Source organism: Anolis sagrei, chromosome 4 (assembly GCF_037176765.1).
Source record: "Anolis sagrei isolate rAnoSag1 chromosome 4, rAnoSag1.mat, whole genome shotgun sequence".
In the NCBI taxonomy this organism is placed as follows: Eukaryota; Metazoa; Chordata; class Lepidosauria; order Squamata; family Dactyloidae; genus Anolis; species Anolis sagrei.
The window spans coordinates 150,574,526-150,594,503 of record NC_090024.1 but is presented as its reverse complement, the minus strand read 5'-3'; the positions used below and the strand labels follow the sequence as shown (position 1 = coordinate 150,594,503).

At 38.6% G+C, this 19,978-nt stretch overlaps 1 protein-coding gene across 2 annotated transcripts in view; it reads right to left on the bottom strand.

The window, feature by feature from the left end:
* TGFBR3 (transforming growth factor beta receptor 3) overlaps nt 1-19,978 on the bottom strand; it is a 192,106-nt gene that overhangs the window by 11,091 nt on the left and 161,037 nt on the right. For both annotated transcript variants that reach the window (XM_060773914.2, XM_060773913.2), the window contains exons 14-16: nt 18,603-18,723; nt 10,557-10,595; nt 6,369-6,476 (exon numbers count right to left, since the gene is read on the bottom strand). In XM_060773914.2, coding sequence (XP_060629897.2) covers nt 6,369-6,476; nt 10,557-10,595; nt 18,603-18,723 — 268 coding nt within the window. The remainder of the gene's footprint in view (nt 1-6,368; nt 6,477-10,556; nt 10,596-18,602; nt 18,724-19,978) is intronic.

The window sequence follows — 19,978 nt, the reverse complement described above, 5'->3', positions numbered from 1 at the left end:
AATTACAGTCATTAGTATCTCAAACACTAAAGGTTTAAAACTTTGCATGTGAGTAGGTGGGGACTGCTATTTACATTTTCTCTCTCTTTGCAGAGTTTTCCACATCACATTTATGAGAGCAGTTCTGTGAGACAGATGATTAAACTTCCAGTTTTCTAATGGAAAAACAGCTAGAAAAAGGGTGACTTGAGTTGCCCAACAAAACCAGGGAAACAAGAGCCAGAAGTACCATTTGAAGTTCAGTTCTCCATATCTATAATAACAACAAATCCCTTTTTCTCAGCACAATGTGGAGTTTAACAAAATGGTTGTGGCATCCCATCTATAGTGCTGGATAAACAAGCTTAAAGCCTTCTATAGGACCATAAACATCTGAGTGAAACAACATGTACTTTATTATTCACACCTAGGAAGACTGCCAGTATTGCTCCATGTCCAGGAAGTCTGACTGTTTGCTTTGCTATCCTCATTTGCCAAACATAATGTGTTGCTTTGTCAGTTGACTTCAATCAGATCTTATTAAAAAGAGCCTTTTAAACTTTCATACTTTGGGAGGGGGTGGAGATGACTGGCATCGTGGCCCCAAGGAGAAAGAACAATATTTTTTAGCCCTTCTTAATGGGATATGATACCCTGATGTGTCTGTAATGCACACATTTTGAAATGCCTTGCACTGGCTTTGAGACTAATAACTTACAGTGTTCTTGCAAAGTGTGTTCACAGATGGGAGAGAGTGGTGTAAGGAAGGGAGGGACGGAAGAGGAACATATTTTCCTTAACCATTTGGTCTCCTAAATCGAGCAAAGTTTTTCCTCTGAAAAGACTGACATTTAAAATGTGGTGCCAGGAATCCAGAATACTATGGATTGCCAAAAGATTAATAAATGGGTCTGATAATAAATCAAGCCTGCACTCTCACTGGGGCAAATTGAGGCTATTGTACTTTGAACACTATATATAGATATCATTCACTGGAAAAGATAATGCTAAGTAAAAGTGAAGGCAGTAGGACAGGAGCAGAATTCAAAACCATCTTAACAGATTAGCAATCGGCCAAAACTAACAAAATGAAGTTCAACAGTGACAAATGCAAGATACTCCACTTACACAGAAAAAATGAAATGCAAAGATTCAGAATGGGGGACGCCTGGCTCATCAGCATTATGTTTGAAATATGATCTTGCAGTCTTGATGGACAAAAAGTTAAACATAAGACAACAATGTGATGCGGCAGCTAAAACAGTCAATGGGATTTTGGCCTGCATAAAATGGAGTACAGTGTGACTTTGGTATTTCGTGGTTCACTTTTCATGGACTCGCTGTTTCTCGGGTTTTTGCCTCCTAGTTTTATGAATGGTTGCTGTTGCCCAGAGCGGTGTTCTAATCCCACCTCCTGGCAACGGTGGAGTGTGGAACGGGGTTTCACCTTCCCCTTCGGGAGAGAGGTAGCCAATCAAGAGAGATTGCAAAGCAAAGCAAAGCCTTTAAATCTCTCCTCGCTTCTGCCTCACCTTCGGAATGCTATATACATATATAGCGATCCTACTTTGTGGATTTTCATTTTTTGCGGGTGATCCTGGAACGTAACACCCTCTATAAGTGAGGGAACACTGTATAGTATCTAGACCTAGGAAAGTCATGCTAACCCTCTATTCTGCCTTGGCAGACCACACCTGGAAAAGTGTGTTCAATTCTGGGCACCACAATTGAAGGGAGATGCTGACAAGCTGGAATGTGTCCAGAGGAGTGTGGCTAAAATGATCAAGGGTCTGGAGAACAAGCAATATGAGGAGCGGCTTAAAGAGCTGGGCACGTTTAACCTTCAGAAAAGAAGGCTGAAAGGAGACATGATGGCCATGTATAAATATGTGAGGGGAAGTCATAGGGAGGAGGGAGCAAGCTTGTTTTCTTCTGCTCTGGAGACTAGGACGTGGAACAATGACCTCAAACTACAGGAAATGAGATTCCATCTGAACATGAGGAAGAACTTCCTAACTGTGAGCTGTACAGCAGTGGAACTTTCTGCTCGGGAGTGTGGTGGAGGCTCCTTCTTTGGAAGCTTTTAAAGAGAGGCTGGATGGCCATCTGTTAGGGGTGGTTTGAATGTGATTTTCCTGCTTCTTGGCAGGGGGTTGGACTGGATGGCCCATGAGTTCTCTTCCAACTCTATGATTCTATGACTTCTATTGATTTTCCAGAGTTTTAAAATATACCTGTGACCATAGAGAAACATAATCTTTTAAGGGTCAACATTTGTATTCTTTAGCTAATGTGTGTGGGGTGGGGAGGGGGGAGATATCTAAGCCTTCCATTTACTAAAGCTGATATTATATATACTGCAAGACCTCTGCTTAAACTTTCCGGGAAAATGTCTGAATTCTGCCTAAGTCTTTAGTTATTACAATGCTGTTTTTAAAAGCATTACATAGCAAAGCAAAAAAGCTCAACTGGTAAATCTAGCAAGCGTTTGTTTATTTTATCAGTTGCATTTATATCATGTTTTTGTGCCAGCTAATTCAAGGAGTTACATAGTGTTATCCAGTTTTTCTCTCAGAAGAGGCCAGTGAGGTAAATTAGGCTGAGAGACTTCAACTGTGTTTGGATGATAAAATCCTACATTTAATAAGGCAGGATTACGTGTGAGATGCAGACATCCACACAGAGTTTCTTTGCCGCTACTTTGTGTGAGCAAAAAAAAAACAAGCTGAGGAACTGCAGTGACCCACAGAGTAAGACTATGAACCTTGGCTCTATCTACACTGGCTATTTAATATTATTCAAAGTGGCGGCCGGACAACAAACTCCCACAAAAGTGTGTGAAAGAAGGCCTTTAATGTGTATCAGTGCTCTGTAGTTTTTGTAATCACCATCTGGGGCCCGAATTTGATCCAGGATTTCTTATGTAATCATCTGCGCAGCAAAATCACTTTTTTCAATACTGCTTTGAAACTGCATAAAATGGTCAGTGTATATGGCAGGAAGGCACATGTTTTGCATATGGAAGGCATCAAACTCAACAGCTGACATATCCAATAATAATGCACACTGGGTGCAGTGCCTAAAGATCTTGGTCTGCACTTAAACACAATTGGCGCGGACAAAATTACCATCTACCAGCTGCAGAAGGCCACCTTACTGGGATCTACACGCATTATTCGTCGTTACATCACACAGACCAAGACACTTGGGAAGTGTCCGACATGTGATCCAATACAACAGCCAGCAGAGTGTCTGCTGTGGACTCATCTTGTGTTTCAAATAAAAATAAAAATAATAGTAATAATAATAATAATAATAATAATAATAATAATACAACATCACACAGTCCTAGCGCTCGGGAAGTGTTCGATTTGTGATTTTGTGATATGAAATCCAGCATATATATCTCATTTCCTGTGACATACTATGTTTTTGTGGCAGTAAAATAATAGTAATAATATACTTTATATTCTACTCTGTCTCCCTGAGGGGATTCAGGGCAGATTACAGAACACATATATGGCAAACATTCAATGCCGTTATACAATTAACAAGGACAGATAATACATAAACAGAGGTAAAGGTTTTCCCCATCTTTTTTTTCCCATTTCTGGCATGTTTTGGTGTTAATAATAACAATAATAATGTTTATATCCCGCTTTTCTCCCAAACGAGACCCAAAGCGGCTCACAATATAATACAATACAAAGCACAACAACATCCAGAAATAAAATATAAATAAATATTAAGCATTAAACACTTAAACCTAATTGCAATTATTGTGGAGACTCCTCAATTAAATAGTATATTAAATACTAAGGGCTTGGAATGATTTCCTTCTGAAATGCTGGACAGCAAATGCCCAGATAAAGCTAAGGCTAATGATATTTTAACCTCCTGTATAACATCCGAATCAGGAAAATGAAACCAGAAAACTAGGTTTCTAAGCAAGCCACCATATGAAATACTTGGTTATTCTGTGGTTTGCTTGGAAGACATTAACCATAGTTTCTAGTCCAGATACAACAAGAAACTATGATCAGCTGAAGCTTCCTGATTTGTTTCCTCACTCATGCAAAGGGAGAAGTTTACACGACCTGTGCAATAGGATTTCTGGCTGAAGAGAGATGTAAACCAATGTCGACCAGGCCCAAGCACTAAGCTCCAACTAGGAACAAAGTATCACATTTCTAATTTAGATAAAATCAGATAGTATGGTTTTCCAAAGCTCATTAATCTACGGCTGAAATTTGAAAGCTTGGTCAACATGAATGTGCTCCAAGTTTTAAAATGCTCCAAGTCCCTGACATTGTTTTCTCCATTTCTCTCACTCCAATAAAACTAAATAAATCAGACAAATTGGCTGGAGCTGTTCTATAGTCTGCAGTGTCCAAGAGAAGACACATCAAGTCTAGCGAGAGGGTGCAGAGACAATATAGGCTTACTTTATGGTAAGATGTGTCTTTGAAGAACAGTTTTTCATTTTTAAAAGTGAGGTTTAGTTCTCTATTCAGGTAATATTTTTTTCTATATTTTTGCAGTTATGGTATTACAATAAGGCTTTATCTTCCTGTGATATAGTATACTAGGGCCAATAATGCATCTTGGTGTAAACAAGGTATTTAATCACAAGTATTTTGAAATGGGAAAGAGTGGGAGTCATAAGGGCTCTTTGACAGTGATTGATAATTGGAAAGTAGAAAACAGATTTTCCATATTTCACTTCCTGCTCCATTCAGGATTGTGATCTTAAATAGGAAGGAGGGCTAAGGACTGTCCCTAGCAAGTGGGGAGTGATGTCCTATTGCCTCAAGAAAGGAAATCTGAACATTTAATTGCTATATTCCATTGTGAAGAATTTCTTTTTTTAACAAAGTTTCCAGCTGTCAGATTTTGTTTCATCTAAAAGACCAAATCAGACATGGCACAAAAAGCATGGAATCCTGCACCAGTACTACAATGCTAGGACTCTTTTCCATTCCTTTCCTGCAGTTGTATGACGCTCAGCACTGAGACAGAACAGTGCCAGAGTGAGAACGGGGTGACTCAGAAGTCATTTTCCCCATATAAAAACACTCTTCTTCTTCTCACCAACATTTCTCCTCACAGAGAAAAACATGTGAAGTCTGAATGAAGAAGTGAATTATCATCTGGAAAAAGTCTGGTTGGAAATTTTTTTAGTACTTCCTCCTAGCAATATTGATCAAATTGGTGATTGCCCATGGCTTCTGCGAGGTACAAACAAAAACTGTGGGTTTTTTGCTTCTGGAACATGACCATACAATCCAGAAAACTCACAGCAATCCAGCAATTCTAGCAATGAGAGCCTTTGATAACACAAAAACGGAAAAGTTTCTTCCCCTCTTATATCACTACTCATTTTACACTAGTTGTTTTACTCCCAGATCACAATGGGCTTTTTACAAATAGAAACGAATAGATATTTTTGTTGGTGTGAGGTAAAATGTGGAATATATTCTAAATGTAAAGAACCAGGTTTTCAGTAAAGAAACAGGTTTACAGTCTGACCTCCATATCCATAGACTGTGCATCTACAGATTCAACCATCCATAGCCTGAAAATATTTTCTTTTCATTCCAAAAAGTGAGCTTTGATTTTGCTATTTTATATGAGAGACTTGAGCATCCTAACCTTTTGGTATCCAAGGGGTTCCAGGACCCGCCCTCACCCTTTTCTGGGTCTGGAACCAAAACCCAGTGGATACTAAGGGTCCAGTGTATAACTATTTGTTTGAATTCTCTCTCTTGCTCTGTTTTATATTCATTTTCATCTACTCAACCTAGTAAATATGCTACTATCTTATCTGGTCACAATTTGGACTTTGCTCTTGTTTCCAAGTGTGTTAAAATATTTATGTTCCCCATACATTGCTTTTCTGCCTCAGAATATCAATTCCATTTGTTAATTCAGTGGCATTTTATTTATTTACTTATATTTTATTTATTTTTGTAATGTGCTGCTTTCATGTGACTTGATATTTTATTTATTTATTTATTTATTTACGATATTTCTATCCTGCCTTTCTCAAACCTGAAGGTGAATCAAGGTGGATTATAACCAGGCAGCCATGTGATACCTTAACAATGTGCACTTAAAGGCACATTTAAACAGAATTAAAAAGTACACACAAAAAGATCTTTAAAAAACATATAAAACCAATATATAAAACCAATACCTTCACTGTTAGTCTCGTCCAAAATCATCATCTGAGCCATTCCAATATTCAATTTCATTGAATCAACATATTTTCTAATATGCTGCTGTGATTTTACCTGTATTTTATGTGGTTATGCCCAGCATATACACTCAGAATTACAAATGTACTATGCAGTTTGGATGGATATGTGAAGATAAATTTTCAAGCTTACCTGTATGGGAATAGATGAACCATAGTGCTCCTGTCAGCAACGCACCAATCACAAAAGCTGCAAAGGCAATGCCCACAACTGTCACAGTGTCCAGGCCGTAGAAGACAGCTGTGAAAAAGAGAATATACAGGGACTTGATTTTTGGAATATATCATCAACATTTTGACATGTTCTTCTTGCATTACACAAAATTAAATAAGAAGGCATCATTATTCCTCCCATCCCGTAACTGCTCACAGGCAAGCCATAAGCAAGACTTGCCAACTAGAAGCCCCGGTTACTGGAAAAGTCAAATCAATCTTTTTTTCTGGAAACAAACCATTTCTTTGCTTTCCTTTCTTTCATGCCAATATGCCAAGAAACCTCACCCTCCTTTCTATATGAAGGCCTACTTGAGCTGAAGGAGAGCTTGCTGAACAAAGATTCGAGATAAGTGTTTGTATGTTGTAGTTGATATGAAACACTGCCCTTCAAATAGGTATTCTACCCTCTCCCATGGAATTTTCCTTACTCAAAATTTCTAGCATTAGAATAACTTAAAACCTCACTTGGACATTAGGAAATATAGTTCAAGCATCCAAAGAAAATGGGTGGGCATGGCTATGAAGGGAATGAAAACACAACAGAAACAGAGGCATTCTAGCTGTGAACAATTTTCAACATCTCACTCTGTAATCCTATCAATTCAGTGAATGCAGAGACATTTTATTTGAGGAAATAATTCCTATTTGGGAGGAAATATCTTCCTTTCATCCACACCTCACCAGTAACAAAACTCCTTTGACAAATAAGGCAAGGAAAATTGTAATTGAAAGTAGTGAAAGGGAATATGTTAACACGGTGGTTCTCAACCTGTGGGTCTCCAGATGTTTTGGCCTTCAACTCCCAGAAATCCTAACAGCTGATAAACTGGCTGGGATTTCCGAGAGTTGGAGGGAAAAACACCTGGGGACCCACAGGTTGAGAACCACTGATTTAAAAAGACAGTCGCCTGTGTGGTATGTATCCCTGTATCTGCAATAGTAAGGACTTGGATGTGACACTGCAAATGCTTCTCAGGTTCTGTAGGCTACATTTCAGAGGAAAGAACTGATAAAAAAAAACTACCTCTACATATCCCTTGTCTAAGAATTCATGCAGTTGCCATAAATGAGCAGGTAACTAGAAGGAACATACACATAAATATAATTTTGAATATGTATCAAGGTTCTTGTCTAGCATGCTAAGTAAAGGCCAAATGAACTCAATCTGGGAGGTCTGCATGCACATCTGCCCCGAGAACAAAATATGGAAGCAGGATATGTTCTAAAGAAGTAGTCATGAACAACCTAAAGTGAGCTGCAAATTTGAGAGCCACTAAATTTTTTTGCCAGTTGTTTTGAAGTTTGAGAGATGAAAATAACTCACATCTCTAATTTTAGCAGACGTATTTTTTCATTCACATATCCCTCAAGCATGTGCCTTTGGGGTAGGGCAGAATTAAAAAGGAATATCAGCTAATTAAATACATTTTCTGCCAATTTTGCTTTGTCTCTCCGGCATCTTCAGCCTATTATGTGGGGGAGTGGAAATCTTGTTAACTGGAAAGTGGTGCCAGCTTGAAAGTCAGCAAATACATAAATAGAAACAATTGTTGTTCACATTTGGCAGCAGTTTTAATCATGGATACCAGTTCCAGGTCACTATATTAAATTCTCTCTGTGGGAGAGGCAGGTCAGATGTTTGAGCACTGAATGTATTGGTCTTAATGTGTGCTGAGCAATTGCAGCCATTTCCGGCCATTCTGGCCTTTTACATATTTCATATTCATTTATTTACCACAATTATATCCTGCCCTTCTCAGCTCGAAGGGGATTCAGGGCAGCTCACAGCAAAAATATAAGATACTACACTTAGGCAGAAAAAATGAAATGCAAAGATACAGAATGGGTGATGCCTGGCATGACAACAATCCATGTAAAAAAGATCTTGGAGTCTTTCTGGACAAGTTGAACATGAGCCAACAATGTGATGCAGCAGCTTAAAAAGCCAATGGGATTTTGATGCCTTGAGGACATATAAAATAAAACAACATATATTGTTGAAGGCATTCATGGCCGGAATCAATGGGCTGTTGTAGGTTTTTTCGGGCTATATGACCATGTTCTAGAGGCATTCTCTCCTGACGTTTCACCTGCATCTATGGCAAGCATTCTCAGAGTTAGCGAGGTCTGAGATAAATATTTCAAAAATTCATTAAAATTAATGAATGAATGGTTTTGTGGAGAGACATTTTCGCAGAAGTTACAGAAATCTCAAAGAAATTGAGATTGTCTTGTTCTCATGCAGGAGGTGAGGGGTTTTGGGGGCTTTGGTGGCTTCTTAGCACTCAGTCTCAACATAACAAGTAATTTTGCTAAGATTCATCATATACCTTGTTCAGAAAAGTAGGCTTCTGGTGCAACTGCAGTTTACAAAGAAATACATGGCATGGGAACTCTGATGCAGTTCATTTTGGGAAAAGTTGCTTGGAGAGGGAAAATTCTGGAATACAGAGGTGGTGGAGGAGAGACACCCAGTTCTCTTTTCCTAAGGAATTCTTCCAAAAATAGGCTTCCCTCGGGAGCAGAGAGAGGCCTGTGAAAGCTTTGGTGTATACATTTGCTTGCAATGCTTAGAACAGCTCTTAGACACCAAAACATTTTTGAGTGGCTCTTTCAAACTGAAGAGCACACAGACCGCCAATGAATACCAGGTGCTGCAGGCTACATTTCAGAGGAAGGATCTGGCAAAACTATCTCTGAGCATTCTTTACCTAAGAAATCTTGCAAAACACATACATTGACATGTGACTTGAAGGGATATCAACATAAACATTACTTTCCTATACATAATATTCTAGTCATCTTTCTATATTGCTTCTATAAAGATTAATTATTTTGTTTGATAGAAACTATTTGTGCTGCCTCTGTTGTGTTGAGTTTCATAGTTAAATACCAGTGGGACCCTTCCCAGTAAGAACACATGATTTTCACTGGGCTCTAAAACAGGGTTATGGTAAGTTCAACCTGAGGGCCACAAGCAGTCTCACAGCCCTATTATGCATTTCCCAAACCCAGAGGAGACCACCCTTGATTTTTTTTTAATGAGTGAAAAGTTGCCCCAAACATGTCAGAAAACATCCAAACCATCATACATATGTGAGTGTGATTTGACTTAACCTCCACTTCCTGATATCACTTCCCAAACCATTTTTTAAAAAGCAAGAGAGTCAACTGAACATCCAACTAGAAGTAAGGTTTCTATAGCCCACCCAAAAGATATATATGGGGGGAGAAAAGTGTCTTTAGATCAATGGTTCCCAACCTTTTTTTAGACCAGGGACCACTTGACCAGGGACCACTTTGACCAGGGATCACTCTCCAACATTATTACCAAAAGTATTACGATTCAGTTTTTGGTCAACTTTAGATTCAGTTTGGTTATTGGGGTGCTGATTTAGAAAATTGCATTGGACAGACCACATCAGCTCTAGTTTCTGATACAGAACATATGCCACCCAGTAGTTGCCATCTGCTCTCCCATAGAAAACCATATTTAATAATCTAGAGCCAATGTTGTAATAGTAATCTTTTGTGGGTAGTCAGCCTCTCCCCTCCCAATATCCCCATTGCCTTGGCACTATAAGAGGGTTTCACGAGACCAGTCGCTCTTGTTGTCGTGCGGTTTCGAGACAATGGTGTACTAATGGTGAGGCCGCGGACCATATTTTTGTTCTTGGGACCACTGGTGGTCCACAAACCACAGGTTGGAAACCACTCCACTAGAAATTTGGAAATACAATTTGATATGGCATATAAAATCAATGTTTTTGACCAATTATAAGTTTAACTATTTCCCATAAGAATAGTCTGTTGTATTTATCAAGTATAGTAAAAATGTAGGGATTGCTATTATCCACAGTTTTAGGTATCCATGCATTCATGGGAATGGTGTGTGTCCTGTGGATACGAGGGTCATGCTGTAATGTTTTAATTGGATTGGTGGATTAATTCTTTGTAAAGCATTTGTATCACATATTGCTTTGGGGCTGTTGTTTTTTGTTTTGATTTTTTTTTTTTTTTTGGAATTACACGTAAGCTGTTTTGGGCCCCTTAATGGGAGAATAGCAGACTACAAATCAAAGAAATAAACAAGCATGCAACTTACGTGGTACTGTTTCAGGAGCCTTTGGATAGGAAGGCCTCTCTGTTAAAAAAAAAAAGCCAGAGAATGAAGAGGTTTCACTTCAGTACAACTGTATGCCTGTATATTACATTAGCAGAATGCCTACATAGTATACACTGAGAATTGATAAAACCTGAATGAGCATCAATTTCTTTCTTATTCATATACCTATGAGGAATCATCTGCAACTGTACATGCAGCAGTGTCAGGCAATTTTGGTCCAGGAACAGGGAATGGGTGACTCTCCAGATGTTGCCGGTCTACAATTTCCCATAATCCCTCACCATATGATCCACAGGCTAGGGCAATGAGAGTTGTAGTCCAGTAATGTTTAGGAAGCTATATTATCCTTACCCCTTCCTTTTCTAAACAGTGTGTTTAATGTAGCCGTTCATAGTCATCCTTTTTTTTTTAAAAAAAAAACTTTATTAGGTGTTTTTCTGTAATTAATAAAAGGACGAGAGAAAAATGAAAGAAGAAAAAAAAGAAAGAAAAGAAGAAGAATTTGAGAGATAAAAAAGTGTGTCTTCCGAGCATCTTCCTTGAGGATTCTCCCTTTTCCTTCTCTGTTCTTTTCTTCCTAATTATTCTCCCCTTCTTCTTATATTCCTGCTCAGATGTGTATTTTTTATTTACATAATTATTTTGTTTTTATTTGGTTTTAAATATTCCCTTATCAAACTCCAGTCCGTCTCGTTCCTTGTGTTCTCTTTTGATTCTGAGATCAGGTATGTTAGCCTATCCATGTTCCTTATTTCTAAGGGTTTTTACCATCCATTCTTCTGTTTCAGGGGGTCCATTTTTCCTCCATAATCGCACATAGCATATTCTTATGGCTATCATAAATAGGAGTTTATCTGTGCTTTTGTCTTTTTTTTTTTCATCCCTAGTAGGAATATTTCTGGCTTCCATGGAATTGTTATCTTTAACATCTTTTGGGCTTTGTTATTTCTTTCCAAAATATTTTTTTTTACACAACCATAGCCATCCTTTTGTGATCTCTTTGTAAAAAAACAAGGACTTGAGTATTAGCTCATTCATCAACAATAATGCATGCATCACTCTTGACAAACCTATCACTCAAATCCTGTGCAACCATAATTCAAATATGGCTTGTTCCTGTCTATTTTTTAAAAAAATGTACATATTCAATAAGTTCACTGAAATTAAATTGCTCTTTTATTCATTACTGAAAACAACACACAGCAAATAAGAAGTAACCATGCATAAATTCTATTGCTTTGTCTTTTTAAAAGATACTTCAGTGCTGCTTTGGAAATGCAAGGAGGAGTTCCTCCAGTAGAAAGAGAAGTGTCTTTGAAATCCCTTTAAAACTCCAAGTTTTCCTCTTTAGAATCATTTTAATTCCCTTTTGAAATGTATAATATGGACATTGTCCAATAGGTGCTGATCACGTAACAATTGATTTATGTATTACCAATAACAAAAGCCAAGTGAACAGTCCAGAATTTGAAATCTTCCAGCTATTAAATCTTCTCCATGCTAGCAGAACAAAATTGACTTTCCCAATTGAGTGACCTGGAGGTCTCTCAGTGATAGAGTCACCACAGGTCAAAGTCAACTCGAAGGCAGTAAACAACTATCCCACATATTCTTTAGTTATATGCTGTTGATTGCTAAGTTGTACAGTGAGTGAGAGACACTAGGTTGCAGACATTGAGAGCCTACAAAACTTTATGATTCAAAAGGATACTGTGCACCAACTCTAGGTCAAAGGCTCCCTTAATTTAATTGGGATTTCGTTTAACAAGGCAATTGGCTGGGCCGCCAAAAACTAGCATTCTAAAAGGAAACTTGGAAGGGTTTGTTTTCTCCTAGACGTTCTAGCATCCCATCACTATTAATGGGAGTCACGTGCATGGTTGGTGGGGAGAGAGTGGACAGACTGAGCTGAACATTATGTTCTGAGCTGAATATTATGTTCATCTGACTCTCTGTCTATGAAGTCTACAGACCTCTTTGTTTGGCTCCTGGTGCAGACTGAACAGGAATAGATCCAATAATGTGACTTGCAACAATACACACAATAGTTGGCCTGTTCTGCATCAGGGTAGATGATAACGAATGCCTTGAAGATGCAAATACTCTTATATCCTACATTGCTATCATTTATTTTCTAAGCCTTACAAATCTGCTGTCAGCTCATAGGACTGCCTGAGAGCTGTACAGCAATAAAGACACATTGTACCATTGTATTACTTGCCACAAAGCAGAACATCTGAGGCCCCTTCCATACAGCTGAATAAAATCCCACATTTTCTGCTTTGAACTGGAGTATATGGCAGTGTGGATTCAGATATTGCAGATATTGCAGATATTGTGGATTATTCTGCCTTGCTTGTGGATTATTCTGCCTAGATTCTGCTGTTGGCAGGGCCCTGAGAAAAAACTTCCAATTAATGTCCCACATTGATTCTAACTGCCTTCGGTGCAACATGTTCTCTATCATACTATTGCCTTGTTGCTGTTTTAAGTCATTTCTGGATTATGGGCAGCTTATAATACAGTTTACTTGGGCTGAGAATATATGACTTGCCTAGGGCCAATCTGTGGTTTTTCATGGCTGAATTGGGATTTTAACTATGGTCTCCTTAATCCTATGATCATTTGATCACACCATGCTGGCTGTCCTCGCCATAAAAATAATGGCTTGTCAAAATGGCTTGTTAGATCAGCAATTCCAACTGAGGGAGCACCAGTTCCTATTCCTCTAAAGAGTAGATTGCTGTAATCACTGCAACATTGGAGTCAGGTCTTGATGGCAAAAGTTATTAATGATGACACAGAAGCTAGGATAGTTTGGAGCAGTTTGTTTTTGCCCAAGGAAGGGAAGGATTCTACTCATTCCTCTCACCACTTCTGAGTTAGTAAAGGGAAAGGTTTCTCCCTGACACTAAGTCTAGTCATGTCCGACTCTGGTGGATTGATGCTCCTCTCCATGTCTTATCTGAAGAGCCGGTGTTGTCCGTAGACACCCCTAAAGTCATGTGGCCGGCATGACTGCATGGAGAGCTGTTACCTTCCTGCTGGAGCAGTACCTATTGATCTACTTATATTTACATGTTTTTGAACTGCTAGATTGGCAGAAGCTGGGATAACTAAATGCAAATACATTATTTATAAAATTTGTTTATTTGATTTATATTCCACATTTCTTCCGGATGGGATTAAAAAGGTTCAGAATATGAATTAGAACATCTAGTACAAAATCTTTTGCACTTTAAGTTTGCCACAAAGTAAGCTGCAGGCAAAGACAGTAGATGGGAGAAGCACAAAGAAACCGGGACATTTTAAAACCAACTGAAAATGTGGGATAATGGAAGATTAATTAGGATTGTTCCTGCCCATTTGGAATAGTGTGTTGGTATGTAATCATTAGCAGATTAGTGTGGAATATGGCTTAAAAAGACAAGGGCAAGCATGAATCATAAAATTATGCTGTGTTTGGAAACCAAGCCTTCGTATGATATCCTAAGTGGATTCATTTGTGTTAAGGATAAAAGTTGTAATCGCATATAGTTAAAATGCCCTGTAACCTCATGCAGTTAAACAGAAACAGTCATTCCTCCAATCCCGTAAGCTGGACTGTATGTTATTACCATAAACTGCTTAAAAGGCCAGAAAAGCACGCTCTGTAGAACTGAGGTTAAAGGATTTCTCATCCTTAGCTTTTAAACCTCCCTGGAAAGCATTCCAGAATTTCAAACAGTCTTTGCACGCAAGTGAAAGATTTTGATCTCTGAGTGAAACCACTGAAACTCTCTAATTAAAGTGCCATATGAACACCAAACAAGTGTGGCCAAGACCAGGGCTTAATTCAACATTATACAAATAAATTTATATGTGCATCCCCGCTGTTGCTGTTGAAGGGGCCCAAGGAAAGAATATTTTGAAAATACTACTGTTTGATTAACGAGTTCCTTTTTCTTTTGCCACCCATATAATACACACCCTACAACTACCCTTGCTTGACAGGGACAAAAATAATTTATACTCAGTAAATTCAACAGGGGAAGAAAGGGAAAATAACTTTCCCTTCTAGCAGGCTCAGGCAAATGCAAACAGCTGCATCCTCTTTCTAGATTACGTGTTTTTTTTTCATTAAGAACTAGTGTCATTTTGAACACACTCTGATGTTGTGTGGCCACAGTAGGTACTGGTTTTCACTGATTTTTGGCGGGTATGACAATATAAAATGATTTTCCAATTGTAATTTCAACTTTAGAGCCCCCTGGTGGTGCAGCAGGTTAAACTACTGAGCTGCTGAACTTGCTGACCAAAAGGTTGGTGGTTCGAATCCGGGGAAAGGGGTGAGCTCTCACTGTTAGGCCCACCTTCTGCCAACCTAGCAGTTTGAAAACATGCAAATGTGAGTAGATCAATAGGTACTGCCTTGTCAGGAAGGTAACACGCTCCATGCAGTCATGCTGGCCACATGACCTTGGAGATGTCTACAGACAACGCCAGCTCTTTGGCTTAGAAATTGAGATGAGCACTATCCCCCAGAGTCAGACACGACTAGACTTAATGTCAGGGGAAAACCTTTACCTTTTACCTTTCATCACAACTTCAGCTTGTTTTCTGATAAACACCTAAACACCTTCAATTCGCCCTTCCCTCTTCAACAGAACTCTGCATTCATGCTTCTCCACATAGTCAAATTAACTCCATTGGATTACAATGCAATATTTTATCTGCATACCTTAGTTTTTTATTATTTTTCCTCAGCTGTGTGTCTGAACTTGAACTGCAAAATTAGTCACTAAGGCCTTAGTTTTGCAATGCTTAAAAGGTGATTTAAAAACAAAAGGAAAATTTCTTTTCACTACTTCTTGGCATGAAATATTGTGCTGATTTTTGTGGTAAAATAAGCATCTGGAATTAATTGGATATTTAATGTACTGCTGTGGCCTAATCATTCAAGGGAGTAAGATCTGAATTCAAGATACAGATCAATCCACAACAGGAGTAGTGAAGGAGACATACTTTTTGGCTATGCAGATTTGATAGGGTCAGTTCTGATTAACTTTGTACTATGCCACTTTCCAAGCAGCTTTTAAAATGTCTAAGTTTTTCTTTATTTGTCCCACCTTTCCTCTTTTTTCTCTCCACGTATTTCCATTGTGGGTCTCCTGGTGGTGCAGCGGGTTAAACTGCTAAGCTGCTGAACTTGCTGACCAAAAGGTCAGTGGTTCAAATCCGGGGAGAAGGGTAAGGTCCTGCTGTTAGGTCTGGTTTCTGCCAACTTAGCAGTTTGAAAATGTGCAAATGTGAATACATCAATAGGTACTGCTTATGTAAGGTGACGGCGCTCCATGTAGTCATGCTGGCCACATGACCTTGGAGGTGTCTACTGACAATGCCAGCTCTTCAACTTAGAAATGGAGATGAGCACCACCCCTCAGAGTTGGGCACAACTAGACTTAATGTCAGGGGAAACCTTTATGTTTACTATTTCCATTTCTATAAACAGAATCCAAATTTCAATATATTTTTTTTTGCATTTGATAAACCCAGCAAGGGGGAGACAAAATTAGAAACCCTTGACCTTCCAGATAGGCTCAAGCAAAAGCAAACTGCTCTAGTCTCCCCTAGCTTTTGTTTTTCTTCCTCATAATGCATGTTTTTGGAAATACATATAAACTCAATACAATAGCCTTCCTCATCTGAGCAAAGGGATTTACTTAAATGTTGATTTCCCATTGAATAGCTGATTCAATTGGTCTAGTTTATATGAAACCAAAAACTGGACTGAGGCCCATGCATCTGGGCATTTCGCAGGAAGTACTGAAGGGTAAAAAAAAGTCACGCCTGTGATATTAATAACACCAACACAAGTCTATGGCTTCACAGCAAACAAAGAATGTCCAGTGTTTGCAATTGCAGTCACTGGCAAGTTTAGATAAAAAGCAGATTAATAGCTAACCATATATGAAGATGAAGAATGTGGTTGGATTTTGATCATTTTTAAGATGAGGAAGGAAAAGAGTAAAGAACAAATCATGGAAAATCTTTACAGTACAATCTTCTCTCCAGTTCTGTCTATAGACAACAATGTCGTTTTGCTCAGTAGTAATATTAGAAGCTAATTCTCTAGATGGGTGAAAGCTTTTAGAATTGACATGGAATTTAAATCATGAAAGGGACAAACATGTGTCTTTTATTCTAAAAGTATCTTCATGTTAGGCCCTCAAAAGGCTTACTAATATCAAAAAATAAGTTTTTCCCCATAGAAGAACATAATGATTTTCCTTTCTTTTCATTAAAATAATTTTCTTGAAGCAGCATGATGCTCCAAATGAACAGCACTAAAACATGTGATATGACACCGCTGTCTTTGAAAGAGGTCACGCCCTGTTGTCAGGTGATCTCTCGTAGCCCAAGGATGATGGTCCTCCAAATCTGGTGTCTTGGCAGTGGGTCTATAGGTAGCTGTGGAGCCCTATTATTGATCCGCATGTTCTTCCGCAGTGAGGACATCGGTTTCCAGATGGTTTAAGCTACTGCATCACTGAGGGCTCCTGTGATACTAGGGAGCCTTGAAGTTAACTACACTGTGAACAGTGGGCTGGTTCCAATCCAGCAACTGCAGAGCTGCTCAGGAGCATCAGTTAATGGCGTTTTCCAGCATCGGGAGTGAGAAGGACCTGTGCATCATGTGGATGCCATACAGCCAATTCTCACATATTCTGGATGAAACCATCCACACTCCACTATCAAACCATTACAGCTCTTCATTTGTCATCTAGACCACACTCAGATTTTAGTTAGTCACACATATCCTAGTGTTCATCTGTGAAAAACTGAGGGTATGATATGATGTCTTAAGGCCACATTTAAATTATATCATGAAGATGATAAAAGAGTTCATATATCCATATAAAACCAAACACGAGAAGAAAAACAAATGCTTCAAGGCCCCCATCTCTTAATAAGAGTGATTTCCATTGAGAGTGCAGCCATTTTCCCTGGGGCCATTCACTTTAGTTACAAAAGCATGCCACACTTTAATATTTTCAATACATTAGAAGTTCTACATAATTATGATGCTTAAATATTTACATCCACAGAAGAAAGAAATTGTAAAGCATTCAGTGCCGAAACCATAAAGCACTGCTGGAAGCAATTGTATAGCAGTCCTGGATGATTATGAATCCCATATTGTAATATAGCGTTCAAGTGCATTCCTTTTGTAGATCTTTGCCAAAATGTATTTTTGATAAACAAGTAAAGAGTAATCAAATATTTGTGCTCAAAGATGATGATGCCTTGTAGCCTGGGACAGAGGGGATCTGTATTCGATTATGAAACTGTGTCCAAATAGAAGGATATTTTTACAGTTTTAGTAGTAGTACAGTCAGCCCTCCATATTTGATGAAGACAGAAATGGGGGGAAACTGCTCCCTCTCAAAGAAAACTTTCATTTTTTTCTATCTGAAAGGACATTTCTCTAGAAATACTGGAGGATCTAAAGATTCCTAGAGAAGTGTTCCCTCCAAGAACCTCTAGTTCATTCAGCGCGACTCTATGGTTAACTTATGGCAGAAGTTAACGAATGGTATAGGTTTCTCCTGACATTAAGCCTAGTCGAGTCTGACTCTAGGGGGGTGGTGCTCATCTCCATTTCTAAGCCAAAGAGCCAGCATTGTCCGTAGACACCTCCAAGGTCATGCGGCTGGCATGACTGCATGGAGCACCGTTTCCTTTCTGCCAAAGTGATAGCTATTGATCTACTCATATTTGCATGTTTTCGAACTGCTACGTTGGCAGAAGCTGGGCCTAACAGCAGGAGCTCACCCCGCTTCCTGGATTTGAACTGCCAACCTTTTGGTCAGCAAGTTCAGGCTCAGTGGTTTAATCTGTTGCACCATTGGGGGGCCCTGTGCCACTAAGGGGGGGGGGTTCAAGTTAACTACACAATTACAAAATTCAAATCTGTAAACATGGAGGGCTGGCTGTATATACTAAAAGGTACATCTGTAAATATATTAAAGATGTAGTTCATACCTTCTGACCTCCCTTTATGTGTTATCACAGCAAGGGGTTTGGTGAAGCTTTTCTTATTCTGCATCATTGCCAGGATCATGTCAACATTGAGGAAGGTGCAGGCTTCATCGGGAGGGATGCACTGCAGGATGGAGACAACACAAAAATTGTGGGACCAGAAGCTCACTTAAGACAGTTACAACACTAAAGCAGATGTACACCTGCCTCATTATCAGCAGTCATTCTCAACACTCACATGGTGTTTACCTAGCAGAAGACAAGCATTAGAAACTACCACTCAGATCATCTCAGCCTTGTTCCAAGGCAGCATCAGCAGCTGCACTTCAATATATAAACTGTTTCCATTTCTTAAAATATCTACCAAGCATAAGGTTGTGTGGATTCCCTACAATGTAACACCCAGTGCTACAACTGTACATTTTGACATACAATGGGACCATGGTCTCTGCTAGAGCCATGGAGGCTCTAGTGTTATTATAAAAATGGTGTAGGAAAATGGGTCCCCTTATATAAGATGGAAAAACAAAGATCTGCTCTTCGATTTTCTTATAATTTTAAATCATGTATAGTTGAATCTGTGGATGAAATAGTGGGAGGATACAGTAGGATATGCCAACACAGCACTTGCAGCAATGCAAAATCAAGTTTTCCTTTTGAAAATTTCTCCCTTTCACCAAAATTGTTGAGCTGTGGTTGGTTGAATGCGTGGATGGAGCACCCGTAGATACAGATGACTATATATGCCTTCAAGTTGCCTATTGATTTATGCATTTCCTAGGGTCTCATTAAGCAAGGAATGCTTAGAAGTGGTTTTGCCAGTTCCGTCTCCCAAAATATAATCTACATAATCTGGTATTCATTGGTGATATCCAATCAAAGTACTAACCAGGATGACTGTGCTTAGCTTCCAAGATCAAGTGGTATATGGTACAATTATTATTATTATTATTATTATTATTATTATTATTATTACTACTACTACTACTACTAATATATTACATTTATTATATTTATTTATTTATACCCACTTTATCTCTCCTGAAAGAAACTCAAAGCAGCTTAACATAAAAGCATTAGCATACAATTTAAAATATACAATATGCAAATATCAAAACAGAATTAAATATAAACAGTATTAAAATTCACAGTTAAAAACCATTTAAAATATATTCAGTTAAAATTCAGATAATTTAGGTCAACATAAACATTGTCTAGAAATGTGCAAAATCACGAGGTGACTAGAGTGGATGATAATGCTGTAGATGAGCTCTAAGGCCCCTTCCACACTTCCCCTTGATTCCAAGATCTGATCCCGGATTATCTGATTTAAACTGGATTACATGAGTCTAAACTCATAATGGTTTTAGATGTTTATC